Genomic DNA, 20,236 nt, shown 5'->3' on the forward strand with positions numbered 1-20,236 from the left:
CTGCATGGGGGCAGCTCCTTCAAGAAATGTGTCTCGCTGGGGTGGCTCCTGGCATTAGCCACCAGGGCTTCCTCGAGCCAGCCCCGGTGGAAGATAGGGCCCACAGCAAAAAGCTCACCATCCCGACCAAAGAGCATCCAGCTTGTCAGGATGACTATCACATTCCCCCAGCAAAATTAGCTAAACCCATGGCCTCTCCTGCCACCAGCTCGGGCCTGGAGCTGTCAGCCTGAGGACTGACTGACCGCAGCTCTCCAAGCGGCTGCCAGGACCAGCATGGGGAGAGATCTGCACGCTCTGCCCCCACGAGAGGCTGTGTGCCAGATCTTGAGAAGCCAGAGACAACCTCTGAGACAGTTTTGCTTGAAAAGAAAAAGGTGCAGAGTATTTCACTGCAAACAAGAAAACCCTCCCACGGAGTGTCTGCTCCGGAGAAGCCATTAACATAACAACTGCTGAACACGCTGCAGTGCCAGCTCAGCGCTGGGCCGGAGCCGTCTCCTCCGTAACGCGCTCCGCAGGGATCCCCAGCAATCCCAAAGCACAGCAGAGAGCAGTAGATGGAGATCAACTTTCTCTGCTATTGGCCAAGGGCTCTGTAGCCCCTGGATTGGGAACCACTGCAAGGCAGAACTCATTTCCTAATGCAACATATATATTCAACTCTAACCACCACAAGCAACCTTAAAAGCAGATGAAAAGCTAGCAGACATCTGGACCCACAGTTGCCAGGCTTTTGGGGAGAGAGGCCTGTTTCTAAGGAGGCAAAAAGCTAATTCATGCATATCGTAGAGCCACCTGTGCATGGGGCCTTTCTAAGAGATTCTTTTCACCTGATGGAAAATCTGGGAGTGCACAAATCGAAACCCACTGGTCTATATACCAGGATGACAGATTCAAGCCCAGCAAGGCCAAAGCTACTCTTTGTTTTCCTGCAGCACAAATTTATATTAGTCTTTTGGACAAACCAGCTGAGAGCTGAGGTCCTTCGCGCTTCACATGAACATGACGACAGTACAACCCTGCAGCGAGACTGACCTAGTATTTTTATCTTAAGCCGTTCGTGAAACTCACAGAAACCAAGTCTCTCGGATACTTACACCATCACACTTGATTGGAACCAACACAGTCAAGAGTTACTCATAGGAAGGAGAAAGATGAAGAATCCCACAATTTGATAGCATAATCCTTATTTCCTATGGAAAGCGGGCTAAATCCAGCCTCCCTGCATGCTTAATGTGCTTGTATCTGCTTGCTACCCCAGAGATGGTTCAGCAATGCTCGGATAATACTCTGGCAGTTAGAGAACTGCAATACACACAGACAGAGTCATGCTCAAACCTGCTTCGCTTCGACTAGCTTGTAAAGAGCAGCTGTAATAGCCCAGCCCTTGCAGAGACGGATTTGAAGAGAAAGAGAGTTTAGCTCAAGTGGAGAGCGCACATCTGCCCTGAATTCTCTGCATGGAGAAAAAGGGGGATTAAGGTTACAACTGAAACAGCTCCAGTGAGATGCTCTACTTTGTGGTGCCTCCTTGCAGAACCCTCTGAATGGGCTGAAAGAGCCCATTCCCAAAAAAGCCTCCCACTTGCATTTGCAGGGTCAGTGTAGAAACTATCATGCCTCAACAAAGCGCGGTGAGCACTGTCTTCAACGGTAGCCGCACAAGTTCAGCTAAACCAGGTCAGTTTGCCGGAGGCCACATGGCAAAGAACTGGTGTTCAAGGACCTTGGTGCCAGCGTGCAGAGGGCAGGAGCGCCTGGCAGCCTTGCTTCCCGGAGGTGAGCTGGGTTTGTGTGCCCGTCCCACAGCACAAGGTGCTCTGTGCCTGGCAGACCCCTCGGGAAAGCGGACAAGTACAGTTGTACCCACCACACAGATGGCCAAAACCCGGCAGAGGCAGAAACAAGTTGTTTGTTTTGGAAACAAATTCTAGGTCCTGCAGAGCCTCAGTCCTCTGCTTCTGCGCCTTGTTAGACTCCTCGCTGTCACCAAACCATGTTGGAGCTCAGCTAACCTGCCCCTGAGCACCATCCTGGCTGGCAGCACGCTTTCACCCACTTCCCATATGCTTACCAAAGCTTTGAGTATCTCACAGCCCATCTTCACCTCTTGGCTACGTGCACTTTGACTTCAAACCCACAGGGCTGTATCAGGGGTCTGGAAAGCACCAGATAAATACAACCTTGTTTCCACCCGAGAGCCCTCCTTTGACTGCCATGTGTGAAGCCCCTTTGAGTTTTCCCCAGTGGCAGAGAAACAGAGCAAATGCGCAGAGCTGGACTATCCCTGAGCATTACTTCTGCTCCCAAGGGCTACACTGGCTGGGGCATTCAAGGAGATTTAGACCTCGAGCAGGACCATAGCTAACCGCAAAAGCTGTCTTACCGGGCAGCAAGGAGGGGCAGATGCTTGAGAGCGCTTGCTGGCTGCCACCTCCGCTGCCAGAGCAAGGCACTGTCCTAAAAGATGCCAAGTACATGGAGATCATACAGTTTATTTTGATCTTTAGGACTGGAAGCATGAAGGTGCTGAAGGTACTGAATGAGGAAAAGACAAGCATCAGCCTGAAAGCTCTTGGGGTACTGGTGAAAGCCCTTGTGGAAGTATTTCTGCAAGGAGTAGCAAGCACTCAAACACAGGGAGTCCAAAGCTCATGCCTTGTTTTTCACTAATACAGCGCCCTTCCAAGAAGCCATCCTCAGTTTATAAAGCAGATATCCAGCACCTTCAGTTACTTATACGATCAGCAAAAGAGCCACAGCTCCATGCAGAACAGGATGGGGAAACAGCACTATACCAAGCAGAAGAAAGAGTTTCTTCAGAGACACAAGCACAGAAGATGATCAACTGCTAATAACCTCTCAGGCCAGAAGCTAGAAGATAGCTAAATTTGGAAACTTAATGGTCCACTCAGGCCAAGACATCACTGAACTCTTAAGACAGCTGTAACACAGATGAATGCGACAACCCCTCCAAGGTTGAGCCCACCAGACACACATTTAGAATCAGCCTCCAGCTGCCCAAGTTAATGTGTCCCAGGAGTACACACTCAAGGAAGCTTACAATGACCCAGGTATAAAGTTACCCTGGCTGCAAGTATGCAGTGATCAATGACCTATAAATCTTCCAAGATGCTGTAGGAATAGCTGAGCATCTACAGGAGGCTCACCTGGAAAACAGGCAGCTGTTACCCTCTGAATCCTCCAAGAAAGCAAAAAAATATAAAGCTTGAGATATGCCTTCTCTGAATTTTAAACCAAGCAAACCAGGCAACGAGATTCATCCCCAGAACAGACGCTAGGATTTCAAACCTCACATTCATAGGAGCGTTGGGCAGTCTAATGTGGTCACTGAGAAGAGGGAAAGGTTAACATTAGCAGGTCCCAACAATGACCCATGGCATCTACCATGGCTAAGGAAAGTTCATCACCTTGCAAGTCTTGCCGCCACTAAACATAGCAAGGTGATGTTCCACTGGCAGCTGAATTCAGAGAGGCTAGAGCGCTTGCACCATGCTATTGCAAGGCATGCTGCCCAGGGCTCTTGGGGTTCAAGCCACAAGCAGGAGGAACAGATGCAGAAGCATGACAGCATGTGCCTGGGCAGGACTGAAACTTCGGCTCCAACAACGCGTGCCCAGAAGAGCAGAAACTCTGGCTCAAAAGCACCTCTCCAGGTGAGGAGAAATGACTCACGTACAATTGAGTTCTCCAGAGCACCTGTCTGAACCCAAAGGGATACTTAAACCAGCCCTGCTTTCAACACGCAGCAATGTTTTGGGGGGAGCATCATGCTTCATGTCCTTCGTGATGCAAGTTACTGCTACAAGATGCTTCTCCTCGCCTTCTCTGAGTTTCTTTCCTTCCACTTGAAGGCACACAACCCTTATCTATTTTTAAGGGGATGAAGGGCAGGGGGATGGGAGGGGGAGATGTGTAAAGCAACAGCAGCTCTCAGAAGATCCTTCCTTTGAGATGTATACTTCCCTTTCAGGCTGACAGCTGTGGCCTAATTTTCAAGAAAACTGACAAGCGTCTTATTTCTACCCCTATAATTTCTTTTCATTGCAAATAAAATAGGTTAAAGGAGCGGGCTCAAAGCTATGACAACAAGAGCTGAGAGAGGCTGATCCAGTTCTGGGCGTGCACAGATTTTAGAGAGATGGGAGCTGTGGTCTCGGTACTCGCCCTCCCCTCCCCATCACTTTGAGGAGAAATAAAGAGAAATAAATAAAACACGCTTGCTCCTTCCCATGCAAGCGCAACCGACAGCCAGACGGCTGCGCTTGTTTTTCCGCGGCTCTCTGCAGTACGGCGAGGAGCAGATTGCTGTCCTAGAGGCAACACGGTTGAAGAGTTTCCGCATTCACCCTGTAGGGAAAGTTACATTTTCTCATCTCAGCCACAGCGTGGAAGCAGGAGAGCTTCCCACCACGGGGTAGAGGGCGGAAGGGCCTCCTGCGGCCATGGAGCTCGCTCCAGCAGCTAAGCCCAAACTAGGATGTGCCTCAGGGAACTGAAGCCTGGGATGGGAATGGAGCTGCTTTCTCTGACCAGGAACTGGAGACCAGGACGCAGATATAAGCCGAATGGGGCTACGGGCCGCAGGCAGGAGGAGGGCTGGATGTGACCGACCGCAGATGCTGCCCTACAAACTGCCCCTAGAGCAGGGATAAAGGGTGCCTATGCCTGTAGGAACCTCAGCTCAGCCCAAATGATCGCTCTGCCTGTCCCTGGGGCCCGAACGCACCAGTGACACACGCAGGGGGCCACCGCATCCAAGCAGTCTGCAGCAGGCTAAGACTCAAAACTGCCGCTCGAGGAGCCTTACCTCAGCTTAGCCCAGCAGTTTTAAAGCTCAAGAGGCACCAAGTGATACATAGCAACTGAAATTAGGGGTCAGACAGGCTGGCTTTGAGCCTCCAGCAGGCAGGATACGGTGCTATTTTGCAGGAGGAGATGGGCAAAGTTGGCATCATGAGACCTCCGAAGGCAAAGGGAATGGCACAAGCCATAAAGACGGACAATAAGAAGAAGACAAGGGGAGTCCCGTGGTAGGGCTGGGCAGCGGGCACGGCTGCAGCAGGCATCTGCAGCAGCTCGAGCGCCGCCTGGCCTTGGGGGAGAGGGGGCTCCGGCTCTGCTCCATCCCTCCCGCCAGCTCGGAAGCCCGATGGCTAGCGCACGCTTCCGAGGAAGAGATAGGGGAGGGGGGCCAAGCAATTCGGAGCGGCAGGCTGGGAAGGGAGCTGGCAGGACCCAGCACAGCACTGAAGGAATATTAAAATGAAGCGAGCTGTCAGGGCATCAGTCACCGATTGCCACAGAGGTGGAGGATTTTGGCAACGGGCACAGCGCAACGCATTTGAGGGTGAAGCTTTCTGATGGCTGGGGCCTAGCTAGAAAGACCGGGTGCATTGTCAGCAACGGCTTTGGGGTTGACAGGTCTCCTGGCGGGAGTCACACAAAAGCCAAGGAATCCAGGGAAACAGAAAAAGCGAATACACGCCAGCGGCGCTGAGCGTCATTGACAGTGTCACGCTGGTGGCAGCAGGCAGGGACCACCGCCTGCGTGAGCCGCAGGGCTGCCTGTCGGACTCGGGGCTTGGGGACGAGCGTGCCCAAGGGCAGCGGCAAGGCTGGGAGATGGAGTTGTCACCCAGTGGCCACAGGCATTGGCCGGGCACCAAAGGTGGCTGACCTGGCATGGAGAGCAAGAGCACAGGATCTGGGAGACAGCTCTGGGGGAGAAGGGGGGGATATGCCCTGAGATGGGTGTTGTGCTGTGCAGAGACACTTCTAGCCCCTCGTCGTGGGCACCGGCAGCCCTTGCTCAGCCGGCGGACATGGGAGGCAGCACAGGTAGGAGCAGGCACTGTAGAGATGAGTGCAAAGTAGGTGATCTCTGGGCCTTTCCTGCTATCACTTGCTACCACGAAGGGGGATGTGGACCTACAGTAAGGCAGCCAGCATAAACTGATTTTTAAAATCAAGCTATTGATATATCTAGGACCCCTCTGTGGCTTTGGGACAGACTCCCTCCCCTGTGGAAGAACCAGAAATTGGCTGGTGGGAAGATGTGAAGGCCAGCTGGAGGCAAGCACCACCTGCCCCCTTGGGCTACCTGTAACAAAGTGCCTTGCTGGGGCTCATGGAGCACAGGGATGAACCTGCACCTCCTGCACTGCAGGAGAGGAGCTCGGTGGCACAGCATCATGCATTCCTGCCCTGAACAGAAGGCAAAACCTTCTCCACTCAGCAGCCACGAAGCCGGAGCAGGAGAGGGGTCAGGAGTCCTCGCAGCGCCATGGAAAGCAGCCACTTTTCCTGCCTACAAACCGTGGGGTACTGGCAAGGATGATGCCAGCTGGCTTCTCCCAGGCCATGGGGCATTGGGGGGGTCCCGGGAGGCCAAGGACAGCAAGCGGGGTGAAGTACCCCCAAAGGGGCACAACTTGTCTCAAGCTGGTTTGTCCACTGATGGGCCTGGCATGCCCAGGAGCAGATTGCCAGCCGGGATGAGAGGGAGAGAGCAGGCAGAGGAAGCCGAACAATCTTCAGTCCCTCCTCATGCACAGCTTAAATCCTCAGCATAGTCTCTCTTTTCTGCCTACATCCTGACTCTTCTCTTGCTCATACCTAAACCCCAGAGCCTCTGCTCACCTCTCCCTTGCTTAGGTTGAGCAACAGGAAGTTTCAAAACAGCCGAATCCTCCTTCTTTCCCACCCGTGCCCACCCCAACCCCAAAGCATCCGTCCAGATTTGCGAGATTCCTCGCGGGCAAAGGGGAGGGAGGATATCAACTTTCCCGAATCAATGCAAGCTCACGCACAGCCGCCACCAGCGTTGCTGCTCGTGAGTAATGCACACGGCACCGTCTGATCGCAAGATTAGAGACACTCCTGAGCTTTAACTGTTACTTGGCTTATGCGCTCGTGCTAGGCCCTCCGCCACCTCTGACTCAGCCTGCCGTGCTTTGAAGCGAGCGCTTTCTGCAGAGTCATCTCCTCCCACTTGCTGCAGCCGTTACTGGCCCCCTGGTCTTGCTGATCTCCAAAGCACTTGCAGAAGCTGGGAAAAGGCAGAGAATATGGTAAAAGCCCTGCTTGGTTGTGTCAGTCCTAGTGACAGACCTCAGCTATCAGTTCATTTCAAAGGAAATCACTTTCTCGGCACAAGCGGAGTGCGAGGCACTTGTGCTACCAGCTTCTTTTGGGAGTGCTCCTGCCATGGCATCCCAAAAGATGCTTTTCCTGGCTGCCAGGGGAAGTGGGACCAGTGGTAACGCTCTGCTCTGGAGATGGCAATGACTGCACAACGGCTTCCTCGCTGCAGAGGCAGCACGCCTTGCAAGGGGCTGGGCCAACGGAGGAGGAGAGGCTACGGACTGCTTTGCACCTCTCTTCCCTGGGGAACATGTCACAAGAGGGGATGAAGCAGCCGCTCAGCCACACACATCAACTCAGAAAAATGTCTTTCGGTGACCCTTCTGCACCCTGCGTCCAAGGGTCAAATCGCACTGCTCCCACGCATGAGACCTCACTCGCTTGGTGCACGGGGCTGCCTCTCAGTCTCTTCTCCTATTTGGGCAGCCTGGTCTCTAGCTCTTCTGAGCTGAGCAGGGTGCAAGAAGAGGATGCTCCCCAGATGCCTCTGGATCAGGCCACCAACACAAGGTCCCCTCAACCCCAGAGGAGGACGTGCTGAGCCACACAGTCCAGTTTGCTCTCCACCAGCCTCTCCTTTCACGTGCATGCTTCAGACGGGGAGCCTGCTCTTGGGCCACGGCCTTGCTGGCCGCACATGCTGACAGCTCCTTGCAGGGGGAGAACCAGCCCCTCGCCAGACATCTGATTTTCTCCCTCCTAGACAGAGACGACTGACAAGGCAGGCTAGGAGCTGTCTGAAACCTCCTTTCATTATCCACTCTGACAAATGGGAATTTCCCCAGGTTTTATATTGTTCATTCAATTATCGCAATCACTCCCACATTCAGAAGAGAGGGAAGCATTTCTTTCCAGCACGTCTATTTATCCAAGCAGCTAACAGCTCCAGAGAAGCCATTACCATCTCCAATGCAAACAGGCGGCTGAGCTGTACATGTTCTCCCCATAGACCACATCAGCTACTTTGCAAGAGGTTGAGGCCTGCCACGTAAAACTGGATTGAGGGTTTTTCCAATCTTGGTTAAGGTCTAATCACATCAGCGGCAACACAGAGACCACTTAACTAACCGCCTGCGTTTTGCTAGACCAGAATCAAGTGCAGACAACACTGTACGTGGTATTAATCCTTGTGTGACTTTGGGGGAAGGGATAGTAGGAGCAGTAGGAGTGGGGAGATGCAGGCTGGGCATCAGAGCAAATCTAAGGGATCAGAAAACAAGGTATCTGTGAGCAATTCTCTGAGAGATGCTAGGCTGCACTCTGGGCTCCAGGCAAGGGTTTAGTTAAAAAAATACATCCTTGTTCACGCTGCGGTTTAGGAGCCCCAGATGTTACTGCAGCACACGCACTGCTGGGCTTTCCTCCGCACCTGCCACCTCTCCCGCTGCAGCAGCGCAGAGCCGTGCCAGCTCGCGGCGCAGAGCCTCCGCGCAGCTACGGCTGCGTCTGAAGCCACCCACCACGCCACGGAGGGCAGGGAAACCAGCCACGTCTCCCCAGCCACCCCGGCTCCCTTTCAGCATCACACAGTGGATGAGGGGTGGATCTAGGTGCCCTTCCTGCCCTTGGGGACTCCACACCAGCTGGCTTGGGTGGAGCTTACCTAGATGGACACCAAGGGGGGATGCAGCCTTTCATACATCGGCCTGGTTCCTGCGGTCCATCGGCCCACAGCCTAGACACGCTTGCGAGGCTTGAGCAGCCGGCTGCTCCTCCCACTTCCCTGCAGTGCCGTGACCCTCCCTGCTCCAAGCTGGAAGCTGTTGACCTAGCGAACCCCACGGCCAGGGCAGAGCACAAAGCCGAGAGCGTTTGGCATCAAAGAGCCAAAGAGGATTTGCTCAAGCAAATGCACCGCAGGTGCAGCTGAGCAGAGGCCAGACACACAGCAGCTCACACACCAAAGGGAAGACGTTCCAGGCAGAGAACCGTTCATACAAAGTTACACCGAGAGGGAAATGTTTTCAGCCAGGAGTTGAACACGTTACATCTGGAAAACTAGCAGACTTTCCGGAGAGACAACTCCACCAGCAAGGGCAGCGACGTGGAGGAAGGGCGAGAGGAGGCTCCCGCTGGGCGACGGGGAGGAGAAGGCCGGGCGGCGGGAGCAAAGCACCCGGGCAGATGCGGCAGCAGGAGGGAAGGAGCCTGCTGCCTGGGTGAGCGTTTCCTGGGGCAAGCATCCGGCCTTGAGCGGAGCCTCCAGGCTTTGATCGAGACCTTCTGAAAACGGCGACTGTGGGAAATGCCAGAGCATCCTCGAAAGAGCCGCAGCAGCAGCAGCTTGCCTGCCTGCTTGTTGTGCCTGCAATTGGTCGGCTCCGCGTGACGAGAGGCGTTGTACAGTCATCTCCAGCTGAGAGCAATGGGCTGGGAGATGCTCAAAAGCAGCCAGGAATGGAAAACCTTGATGAGACCAGCAGGATGCAAAACACTCGCTCAGTTCTGCCTTGAGGTTTTTAACCAAGCGTGCCCTGTGCACGGGGGATAAACCTGGGCAAGATCCCCTCTACGAGAGACAGCAAAAACATCGTTATTTGGTCTCTCCCAGGCTGCCTGTTCTGGCTTTTCACTCCAGGGCGATTAATAAGCCAAGACGTCATATTTCAAGAGCAAGGAAGAGAAGAAAACACGACCAGAACCTCCAAAGCCTGATAAACCAGATCGGATTGGTAATTTAACAGTTAATGCCGAAGGCAAATCCACTCGATTGCGCCGAACACCGTCTCGGGCCCCTTGTGAATAACTCCCCTAGGGAAATGCTGCCTGCCCAAGATTAGGGAAGGAGCCGGTTCTCACACAATCAGCCAGGCAAGGAAAGCTTGGAAGGTAGCTTGAAAGTCGCTCGTGGGAACTTATGATTAAACTCTGCTTTGGGAAACTAATGTTTAGCAACCCAGGTGCGGCTCTTCCATGGGAGCCGGCGGTGACCTGCGCTGCAGTCAGGAATGGCCAGCACGGATGAGGGAGGACTCAGGCTTCTAATCCTGCCTGCACGTGGCCAAACTCTGTTAGAAGTTGCTCAGGCAAGTGGCCTCGCTCCCCAGACGCAGGTTGGCTCCTCGAGCTCCTCTCTCCATTTGCCAGCCCACCTTTTCCTGGAGCCCCCTTTCCCAGCCCGCTCGGCCGGACCTCATGCTGCTCTCCTGCTGCGATCCCAGGGAAACCACTGGGAGCGAGAAAACGCAATCACGCGGGACCTGCCCTTTAAAGGAACTTGGACATTTTGCGAGGGTTTTTTCTCCCCTACGCACACTTCCTCTTCCTCCCCTCCACACTCTTGCTGACCTTAATTAGTCCCAGCCCACTCCGACGCTGCTGATCACATGTGTTTTCCATTTTTCTACAGGAAAACGCATCAAATTCTTACAGGCAGCTCTGAGTAATCCGGGTCCCAGAGCAGCTTCAGCGTGTAGGACAGTTAGCTCATTTCCAGATCCCGCTGGGAGGCTTTGGAGAAGGAGCTGGCCTGCATCGCTCCCGCAGCAGTGCTATCCCACGGCTCCCTCAGCAATGCCTTCTTCCGAGAGGCTGCCTGTGCTTCCCGGGGGAAGCCCACAGGACTCACCAGGGGAGGACCAAGCCCAAGAGGGGCCTGCGGTGTCCCAGCTCCTTTTATCACCGCAGGCATATGCCATCCAGGCAGGGCGACCAGGCTCCTCCGGACAAGGTCACGCTGCCGATCGCCTCCAGCGCGTTATAAGCAGACCTCCTACATCCCGGCTCTAGCCCTGGTGAACCAAGGTTTTCTTCCAAGCCTCCCCTGGGAGGCCTGGGATTTTTCCACTCGCCCAGGGAGTTCTGCACTAGTTTGAGCTCTGCCGAGTTGATGCTGCCCCGTACGGCTCCCTCCCTGCCCCATGCACAGGCCGGCTCACGCCGCTCTGTTTAAGAGACGGCAATCGCTTGCCGTCAGGAGGTCGAGTAAGAGCTTCCGACTCCCGCGCGCGTTCCAAGGGGCCGCGGAGCATCGGGCAGAGCTGCGCACCGAGGCGTTGCAGGCTGCCGAGCGCCCACCTTTCCGCAAGCGTGGCCACCGGGCTCGCAGAGCAGACGCCGCCCCGCGAGATATCTCTCCTGGAGAGAGCGGGAGGCCTTGGGTGCTGCCTGGTTAAAACACTCGTCTCGGCAGCGGTGCCCCAAGGACTAGCGAGATGAAGAACCGGTTAGGACATGTTCTCTTGGGCTCTGGCTGAGCCCGTTGCGTCACTGAAAACAGCCAGTTCAAGAGTTGGGCCTCTGCAGAGTTAAAACTGAGTTCCCGACTCCCACCCTGAATTAACCCAATCCATCAAAGCCCAAGGGGAGCCATTCAAGGCGTTCTCCCGGCGAGCCGGGAACAGCGCAGGCAGCGGCAGGAGAGGCACGAAATCAGAGGCTGGTTGTCACAGCGCCGCTTCATAAACACCGCTCTTCCTCCTCGGTGGCCGGGGCCAGGGTTTCTCATCCCTGGCCAGCGGAGGCAGCGGGGAAAGCCGGAGCCAGGGAGCAGAGTTCCCGGGGGAGCGGGCAGGGATTGAAGAGACACGCAAGGAAATGAGCCCGAGGGGAGAGATCAGAGGAAAACCGGGAGCAAGCAGAGCTGTTCGCCTGCCGACGTTTGCGCCGCCCCGGTGACTAAAGAGGAACATCCATTCAGGGCGAGGACGCGCCGGCCCTGCCGAACTGCAGGTCCCCCCCAATTACTGCAGGAAAAGCAGGTTCTTCTCACGGAGCGATTACGACCGGAGCCAACTTCTGAACGACACGAGCATAAGGCTCGGATCGCTCCCGCTCCCCTCCGCCGCCGGGCTGGAAACCAAGCGAGCCTCGCGGCATGCTAATGGCTCTTACATAAACACCCAGCCTTGAATGCCGGCGTTGAGCTGAGCGCTGACCCACATAGCGGGGCTCCGGGGCCGGCGGCCCGGCTCGGCAGCTGAGGCCGCTCCGCGCGGGGCCCAAGCCAACACGAGGCCTAAACCCGAACGGTACTGACACCCGAAGAGCCACGGGACCCTTCGTGGGCTGACCACGACAGCCTGGGTCTTCAGTCCCCAAGCTCTGCCTCTCTATCCCAATCCAAAGACCTCGGCTACCCTCCGATTTGGATGATGCCTCTCCCCGCCTGGGACTGCTAATCCCACCCAGTGCGCATGCCGCCCCATGCGGTGGGATTCCCTGAGCCTGTCCTATGCCCTGCAGCTCACTGCACCAGCCTGGAGGCTTTGGAGGAAGGGAGGATTGCTTTCTGTTTTTAAAGCGGGAGCAAAAAAATAAGGGCTTTCTCCAGTTACTCCTTTCTGCAAGGCAACAGGGGAGGGGGAGAAAGTGCACAGTTCATTAAAGCAAAAGGGCAGTCGGCCAGAGAGCATCCTGGCAGGCAGAGCAGTGTATTTTCACAGACTTGCTGCCTCCCGAAACAGAAGCTTCCCTTGTAAAGATCACAGCTGTTTGGATTTTACCCGAGTTCATATCACAGTTTATCAAAGGGACTAGATTTTTTTTTTTTTTTTTTTGCGCTTTGCTGAGTACAAGCAGAACAGTTCACGCAAAAAACAAACCCAGGTTTTGTTCTGCATGCAGCAGCCCGGAGGGTGGGAGAGAGGAAGAAGAGACACGCACAACCCCCCCCTCCCCGATTCACGTGCCGATGGGAGCAGAGGGACTTTCTGTGCACGGGTTTCTCGACGAAAGAGCTAGGCTGAAGGAGGCACCGCGGTATCAACAAGCCCGAAGGAAGCAGGCAGCACGTCACAGCTCTGCCAGCCTCTAGCTCATCAGGAGACTGAAGCGGGCTCATCAGAAAGTATCAAAATGTTTGGCCAAGCAACTATGTGTTCAGAGGAGCTGCCGGAGCCTGGGAGAACGCGAGGGCACACACGAGGATTTTGCATTGGCCCCGAGGCTGCTGCAGTCACGGACAAGAGCCAGCTGAGCTGCTGAAGATGGGCGGGTGATGAAGCTGGAGGGTGGGACAGCAAGCCAGGAGGAAAGGAGAGGTCAACAACTGAGCAGGGGAGCCAGGACGGGGAAGGGTGACAGTGCAATGGTGGATCACTGGAGACACCAGCAAAACAGAGGGGGAGTTTATTCCACCCCTCCTGGGGCTCAGGCATCCCCTTAACACCAGCTGCCCTCCATCCAAAGCAGGCGCACCGCATGAAAGTTGTCCTTAGGAGAGCAACAGCCTTTTCTTTCCCCTATAGACCCAAAGCCTCCAGCCAGAACCCAGGGCTCCTGAGGCCCTCACAGTGCTGAAGAAGGGCCCAGCTCCCGGGTGTCCCTCACCCCAAGCCCGGTCCTCACGTCCACCCCTGCAGGAGGACATGCTCCGACAGCTCCCTCCCCAGAGGCCTTGGCTCAGAGACAACGGTGCCGGCGTGCTAAACCAAAGAGATGCACGCTGTCTGGACCTGCGCAGCATCCCCAGCGCATCCGTCACGATCTGAGCCTGCAGAGCCAGCAGCAATCACTAACCCACCAAACCCCAGGCCTCTCATCCCGTTCGCTCCCAGGAGTTTTCCTTGCTGAGATACTGTTGGGTTGCCCTTCCCATCCCACCCAAGCAGACCCGGCCATGGGAAAGCTAGACAGACAGAGCAAAAAGCGATTTAACACGCTCCTCACTCCCCGTCTGCCAAGAGCATCAGATGTCTACGCTGCACTGCAAATCCAGTTGCTTCTCTCTCTCGCTCCCTCGCTGTCTCTCTCAAACTCTCCATCTTGCTTAGCAGGTTCAGCCTGCTTGGCAGTCTTTGCTCTCTTTCTCCTGCTTTCCCCTTTTTGGGAGAAAGTGGTGCTTCGCGGTCAGCCCCAGCCCCTCGGCTTTGCTGCTCAGAGGCAGAAAAGTCCCCCCCACCCCACCAAGAAAGAGGGGACAGTCAGCTACAGCCCCACGCCAAGGGAAGGGCTTCACCCCGGCCGCTGGCACTGTAAGAGCCTTTCGCACACCCATAACGTGCTGGAACATCACAGATGTTTCTCCCTGGTTCTGTCTTCTTTGCTATCCCACAGCTAGGATTTCCCCAGCAGCCGCTGAAGCCATCAGGCATCTTCCAAGACTCCCTGCCCAAGCCCTTCCAGGCCATGCATTGCTCCCTAAGCGTCCCGAGCCACGCCGGGTTGCACTGGGCCAGCTCTCCACTCACATGATCACGGCAGGACTTTGAGACTTCAACAAAAACGCAGGGTTTACAGCCAGTTCTGCAGGTGAACTTTTTCCTTCTGCATTAGTAATAAACCAGCGGCTCATCAGGAGACTCGGGATTTTCCAAGTCCCCACCTAATGCCGTAAATTGGCTGAACAACCTTATCTGCTCTAGCCTATATCTGGCAGAGCAGATGCAAAACCAACCCTCCCACCTGCCCACCCCCCTGCTGTGTTCAAGTGTCCCCTAGAGCTAAATCGAAATCACGGTCAAAGCCAAGCCAACACAACACCCTGGTCAAACGCCAGCAGCTCCGGCAGCTTCGCTGTCATCTCCGCTTCCCGCCCAGCCCTGCAGCCTGCTCCTTTCCATTGCCGATGACGTGGCAGAAAGTCACCTCCAAGTACAGTTCAGTGCAGTTTAACACCAGAAAATGCCCCCCCGCCCCGTCACCGCCCCGCAAGAAGGGGCTGCGCAGAAGGGAATTTGAGTGGATCTGTAAAACAAGCTCGAACAACGCGTGCGAACGGGCCCTCTGCCCACAGGTGCCTGGAGAGCACACTGCTGACTCAGGCACCCTCTCTTGCTCGAGGGGGTGACTGTTCAGAGACAAAAGGCCTCTATAGGCATAAAACCTAAGCCTTTCACTTCGAAACAGCCACCCACAATATGCACAGGGACACCTCTGACCACTCAAATACATCCTATAGACCCATAAAGGTTCATATATTGACATAGTTTAATTCTGCCGGTCCACGATGGCCACAAACACCTGGGGTAATTCATCTCAGAAGCCAGCCAAAAGTTAGCTGCTGTTGCGATGGGTTCAGCTAAACCAGCTCCCAAAATTCAGACAAACTCCATGGGCAGAACAAGGGCTGCACAACCAGGACCTGGGGAGTGACGAGCGAGAAGACGGCTCCTTCCAACGGCAGCAAGCTGTTAGATTAGTCAGTCCTTTCCTCAAATTGTGCTCTGAGTAACAAAACTGATGTTTAGGGGGTAGTGCACACCCTTTCGCTTAATCCCTGCACTCCACAGAGGTGCTACCAACAGGCAGGCCTCACATCCAGCCCCTAAATCTTCAGATGGTGGGGGCTGAACACCTAGGTGCCACTTTGAGCTCAGCCGTTTGCCTCCCTCCTGACCCAACAAGCCTTAGCGGAGACGCTATTCCCCTCCGGGGTTCTTGCTTTGAGGACGCCTGCGTGGATCCAAGGAGCCATGTGATGCTTTGGAAGCTCCTCTGCATTTTTGTGCTGCTCCAAAGCCATAATCAGGAGGCCAGTAGCTGAATGTGAATATTTTGTTCTTGCTTAAGGGCTCGGTTGAGTTCAGGACTCCTTCCCTGCCATGTTCCAGCTAGGGCAGAGAGGCAGAAATCTCCTAATTAGTGAGAAGGCTGGAAGGTCTCTGGGCTGCACATGGAGGTGAGAGGTAACAGTTACGAAAACTGCAAAAGGTTGACGCTCCTGCCTCTGACAACCACCTCTGAGCTACCTCTGAAGGAAAACAAATCTGGACTGAAAGGAAGAGGCAGCGCTCGGAGTTTGAAACAAGGTTCTTAAGACAGAATTACTTTACTGGCTTTGAGCCTAAAAAAAAAGTCACAAGTAATAATGTGAGACTGAGCCCCCTAGGAAACCCCTGTCTCCCGAGATGCACAAAACTGACTCCAGGCAAAGAAAGCCTTGGAAGAGACCATGAAGTCAGGTTTGCTGCCTTTCTGGCTCTTCGAGGGGTAGGAAGCTTGAAAAGGCTTTTCTTCCCAGGAGAGAGTGCTGTGCAAATAAATATCCCTTCTGGTCTTCTCCGGAGGATTCTGGATGATTGCTACCACCGTAGCTCCCTCAACAAAGCAGCGGGAGTCCTTGCACAAAGAGGGTCTCTCTCCTAAGTGTTTATGAGGCCCCGGAGTCAAGTGTGCACTAAGCAGCTTTGAAGAGCCTTGAAGAGCCCTTTCCCGAATGCTTCGCTTCCCTTCGCTTCCTCCCAGGGCCCAGCCCGGCTCACCAGCTCCGCCGCGTCCGCAGGCTCAGCCTCCGCGAGCTCTCCCGCCAAGAGCCAGGCCGCTTCGGGTGCCGGCGCCGCAGCGCAGGGCCGAGCGCGGTGCATCGCCTCCCTCCAGGGAAAGGCAGCGGGCCAGGACCGGGAGATGGCGTTTTCCTTCATTCGATGGCACCACGTTACCTGCTGGCCTTGGCGCGTGGGGGGCGAGGGAGGGGAACCGCAGCAGGTTTTGGAGCCGCTTGCCAGTTATTTTAAAGATAGTTTGTGCTTCCAGCTAGCTCCCCCCGTCTTCTCTGGCCTCCCCGGAAAATCTCTCGAGTTACCCGGGGTTGCTGATGGTGCAACCACCTTGCATGTTGTCCTCAAACACCTTGCCGAGCCCGAGAGGTGAGAGTGGCAGGGAACAGGGGAGCAGTGGCGTCCCCCAGTGTGACAAGAACGGGGGGATTCCCACGGATCCTCTGCTTGACGGGAAAGCCCAAGCGAGTGGCAAACGGGACCCGGTCCAAGGGCTGCTGCGGGCACGGAAGACGTGTGGCTGCTCCCCAGAGCACCCTGCCTGCGCCAGGAGAGCTGGGCAAAGCCCACAGCGCCCCAAGGAGAGGTGTGGGGAGAACCTGGCTCTTCCCTGTCTGCACAGATGGGCGGCAGCGCCGGCTTCTGCAGGGAGATCCCAAGGCAGCCCTCGTGCATTAGCCCCACTCAACACGGGCAAAACCATCCAGCTCCTTGGAGGCAACGTCTCAGCTCGCCGAGCCGCCGGGCAGCTGGGGACCAGATCACGTTCCTGGTCTTCAAGCACGCAGCGTGCCATAATCTCTGGGACTCCAAGGACTTATCAGAAGCGAGACTAAAGTCCTTTTGAGTCAGCAACTGGACATCAACAAGCATGAGCTGGGTTACAAAATAAACCACCTTTACTGCGGACCCTCCATCTGACCTCATGGACCTTCGTCTTTGCCCAGCCTTGACAGCACTGGCAATACGGCAGGGAAAATTGCTGCGCTGTGTTTTAAAGCTCTGTCGCACATTTCCTTTTCCACTAAGCACTAATCCCTTGACTGGAAATAATTGCCTAAATTTAACTGGTTTATTTTCCTTCGCTGCTGCGCCAGCCTGGATACAGAGAGTTGCCAAGCGGCAGGTTGGTCAAGCTTCGTTATTCCTGGGCCCGCTGGCCATCAGAAAAGGCACCGGTGGTTTCAGAGACGAGGGGAGAACGAAGGGCCCAAGGGGAGCAAAGAAGCTTGTATCAGCTGGGGGGGAGGATCGCTCTTTAACACAGCCCCTTCAGATCTCGCAAATATTCACTTTGTGCTCTCCAGGCAATGCTGAAAAATCATCAGCTTCTCCCAAGTCAAACATCAGGCTGCCTTCTCACCCCACCCTACGTTAACAGCTAACTTGCTCGCGGACAGTGGAGAGAGATACTGTAGGAAAACACATATGGCTTTAATTTGAAAAGCGGCTAAAAATAGCACCACGAGGCTCCCACATTAAGTGGGTCTCTCTGGCAACACATCAATCTTTTCCACAGAGTCCTGCAAAAGTTTTCCTGCTCTATTCCCGTCTCACTTTTTTGGAGGTGGCAGAGATGTAGTTAACACCAGCCTTTTAACAGTCTTCGTTAGGTTTCAGAGTTAGTCACGAGCACCCGAGGCCATGGCTCATCCCTCCCAGAACCGCTGCTTTGGCTTCACACCAAGACACCCCTGGATCTCTTACACGCACGCCACAATGTGACTGACTTCAGACAGAGGCTAGAGTCATTTTTTTGCACTAATTGGGATTTTTTGCAAGCGTGGATTCTGGGGCATTGAGTCACCGTCTGCTGAGCTGCCGTGAGCTGGTCCAATTACGCCGCCAGCTATGGGCTGGGAGCAGCCCAGCCTGCCTTGGTAGCCAAGGGACTCATCCTGCTGGAGCCGGAGGGAAGAATTTGAGATGATTGCGATACAGGGGAACTTTTAAACTTTTAAACGTGACACTGTCCAGGCTCACTGCGCTGACCAGGCCCAGCTGCCCTGCCCTTTTAGCGAGAAATAGGGCCACTTCGCCTCTCAAGGGCCGCTCATTCAAACCACGGGCTGTGCTTCCATTTTGCAGACTGTAGAGAAGAGGGGGAACACTAAAAATGGGATTTTTTTTCCTGTCCTAACCTTAGATCCCTATGTGATTAAACTCAACATTTCCAGACTCTTAAGACTAAAACCAAGCTAGATTTTGGTGGGGGAAAATAGTTTTTTTTCAAAGGGTCTTTGGGATAAGGCACCAAATTTTAAGGCAAGAAGGTGGCGGGGGGAATCTCCTAAATCCCTGCACTGCGGATGAAACAGTCGTTGCAATCCTGTCCTGCCCACACTTCATCTTGTTTTTGTAGCAGTATTTCTCAGCACAATCTACCACGCTTCCTCTCAACACTAATTGCTCACTGAGATGAATCTAGCGCTAACTTTTCAGCACTGTTTCAAGGCTGCCTGAAGACTTGGGCACAAATTGTTGCAGAGAGTCAAATTCAGGACGCTTTGCTAATGCAAAGCAGTTGCAACTTATTACCAGGTTCGACTTAGCTGATTTGGAGAGCTGTACACACTGCAATTTCTGATCACAGCTCTCAGCTGGTGAAGTGATTCATCTTTCACTTGGGACCCTTGACCAGGACTTCACGCATACCTCCGCCTTGGAAGAGGCAGCTGTCTTCTTCCATGGGAGTGTGTTTGGGCTTCATGCTCTTTCAGCATATTTCGATGCCACCTCACTGAAAGCAAGGAAGGAAAAATACAGAGTCCTGCCCCCACCTCCCCCCAAACGCCTGATTTTTTTTTTTTTTGCCTTGACCATTAAGTCAATTATTTCTGAGCTGAGGAATTTGTGTCCCTTGCCCCAGATTTCATTGCATTAAAGATTACATTCTGCCAGCTGTCCCAAAGCTTGTTTTTCCAGCATCCACCACCTAATCACAGCTCCTTAAAAAGCAGAGCAAAACCTGCCCAAGACACCGAGATGTTGACTACCCCTCCTCTCCTACCCTTGCCTTCTCTTCAAGTGACCAGCCTGGCCTCGGGCTACCAACTGCATGACTCTGTGAATCAAAATACACGGCCTTCATGGATGAGGGGCTTCCACCGGGCAAATGTCATGTGCCCAACACAAGTTATGCTTATTTGCAGCACCCTGAACCGACCCAGGTGAAAGAATTCAGTTGACTTGGCACTCTGAGCAACAGCCTGTCTTCATGCTCCAGCTGGTCTGTTTGTGTCTTAACAAAACGGGATCCGACAACACTATTTAATAAGGAGATACTTTGCCTCAGGGGATGGGAGCAAAAAATATGGTGTCTCAACATGTGAAAGGCAAGTCCGTGTGCTCTAAAAATGTCAGCCTCGACTACCAGCAAGCCAAGGAGGCTTGCAGAAATGGTTTTGGCTCTTGGCGATCCAAGAGAGCTCAGCACTCGCTTGGACTGTTCAAACCCTTCCTCCCTGGCCCACCCTGCCAGGGAGGTGCTTGAAGGTTTGGGCAAAGCTCAAAGAGGAGCAGGGCACTCTGACCTGATGATGAACGCTCCTCTCATCTCCAGGAGTTTCCGCTCGCTGCTGAATCTCTTGAGCAGGTTGATCATGAACTTGTAGAAGTAGGAGTTCATGGTGGGGGTGGAGGGAGAACACTCCATACCTTTCGTACCTGCGGAGGAGACAGGGAGTTACAGAGCAGCCGAGTCAGGACATGGCATACACAGTCTCGGCCAGAGAGCAGACCCCCAAAATGCACTGACCAGAGAAGGGAAGGGGCAGCAAGGCAAGATTTCTAAGCCTCGTATAACAGCGTCTGCTTTGTGCAAGCAGAACTATCCTGGTCACAGCTCTCTCCGTCCCAGGAGAAAGCATCTCGCAGCACTGCCAGCCCTTGAAGAACCAGCGAACAGG

General features: G+C 54.4%; 1 protein-coding gene across 1 annotated transcript in view; it reads right to left on the minus strand.

The window, feature by feature from the left end:
- The window catches only part of VAC14 (VAC14 component of PIKFYVE complex), a 107,461-nt gene that overhangs the window by 27,442 nt on the left and 59,783 nt on the right, over positions 1-20,236 (minus strand). Inside the window, exon 14 of the mRNA XM_067302708.1 lies at positions 19,862-19,994. Within this exon, the coding sequence (XP_067158809.1) occupies positions 19,862-19,994 (133 nt within the window). The remainder of the gene's footprint in view (positions 1-19,861; positions 19,995-20,236) is intronic.

Source organism: Apteryx mantelli, chromosome 10, assembly GCF_036417845.1.
Source record: "Apteryx mantelli isolate bAptMan1 chromosome 10, bAptMan1.hap1, whole genome shotgun sequence".
NCBI lineage: Eukaryota > Metazoa > Chordata > Aves > Apterygiformes > Apterygidae > Apteryx > Apteryx mantelli.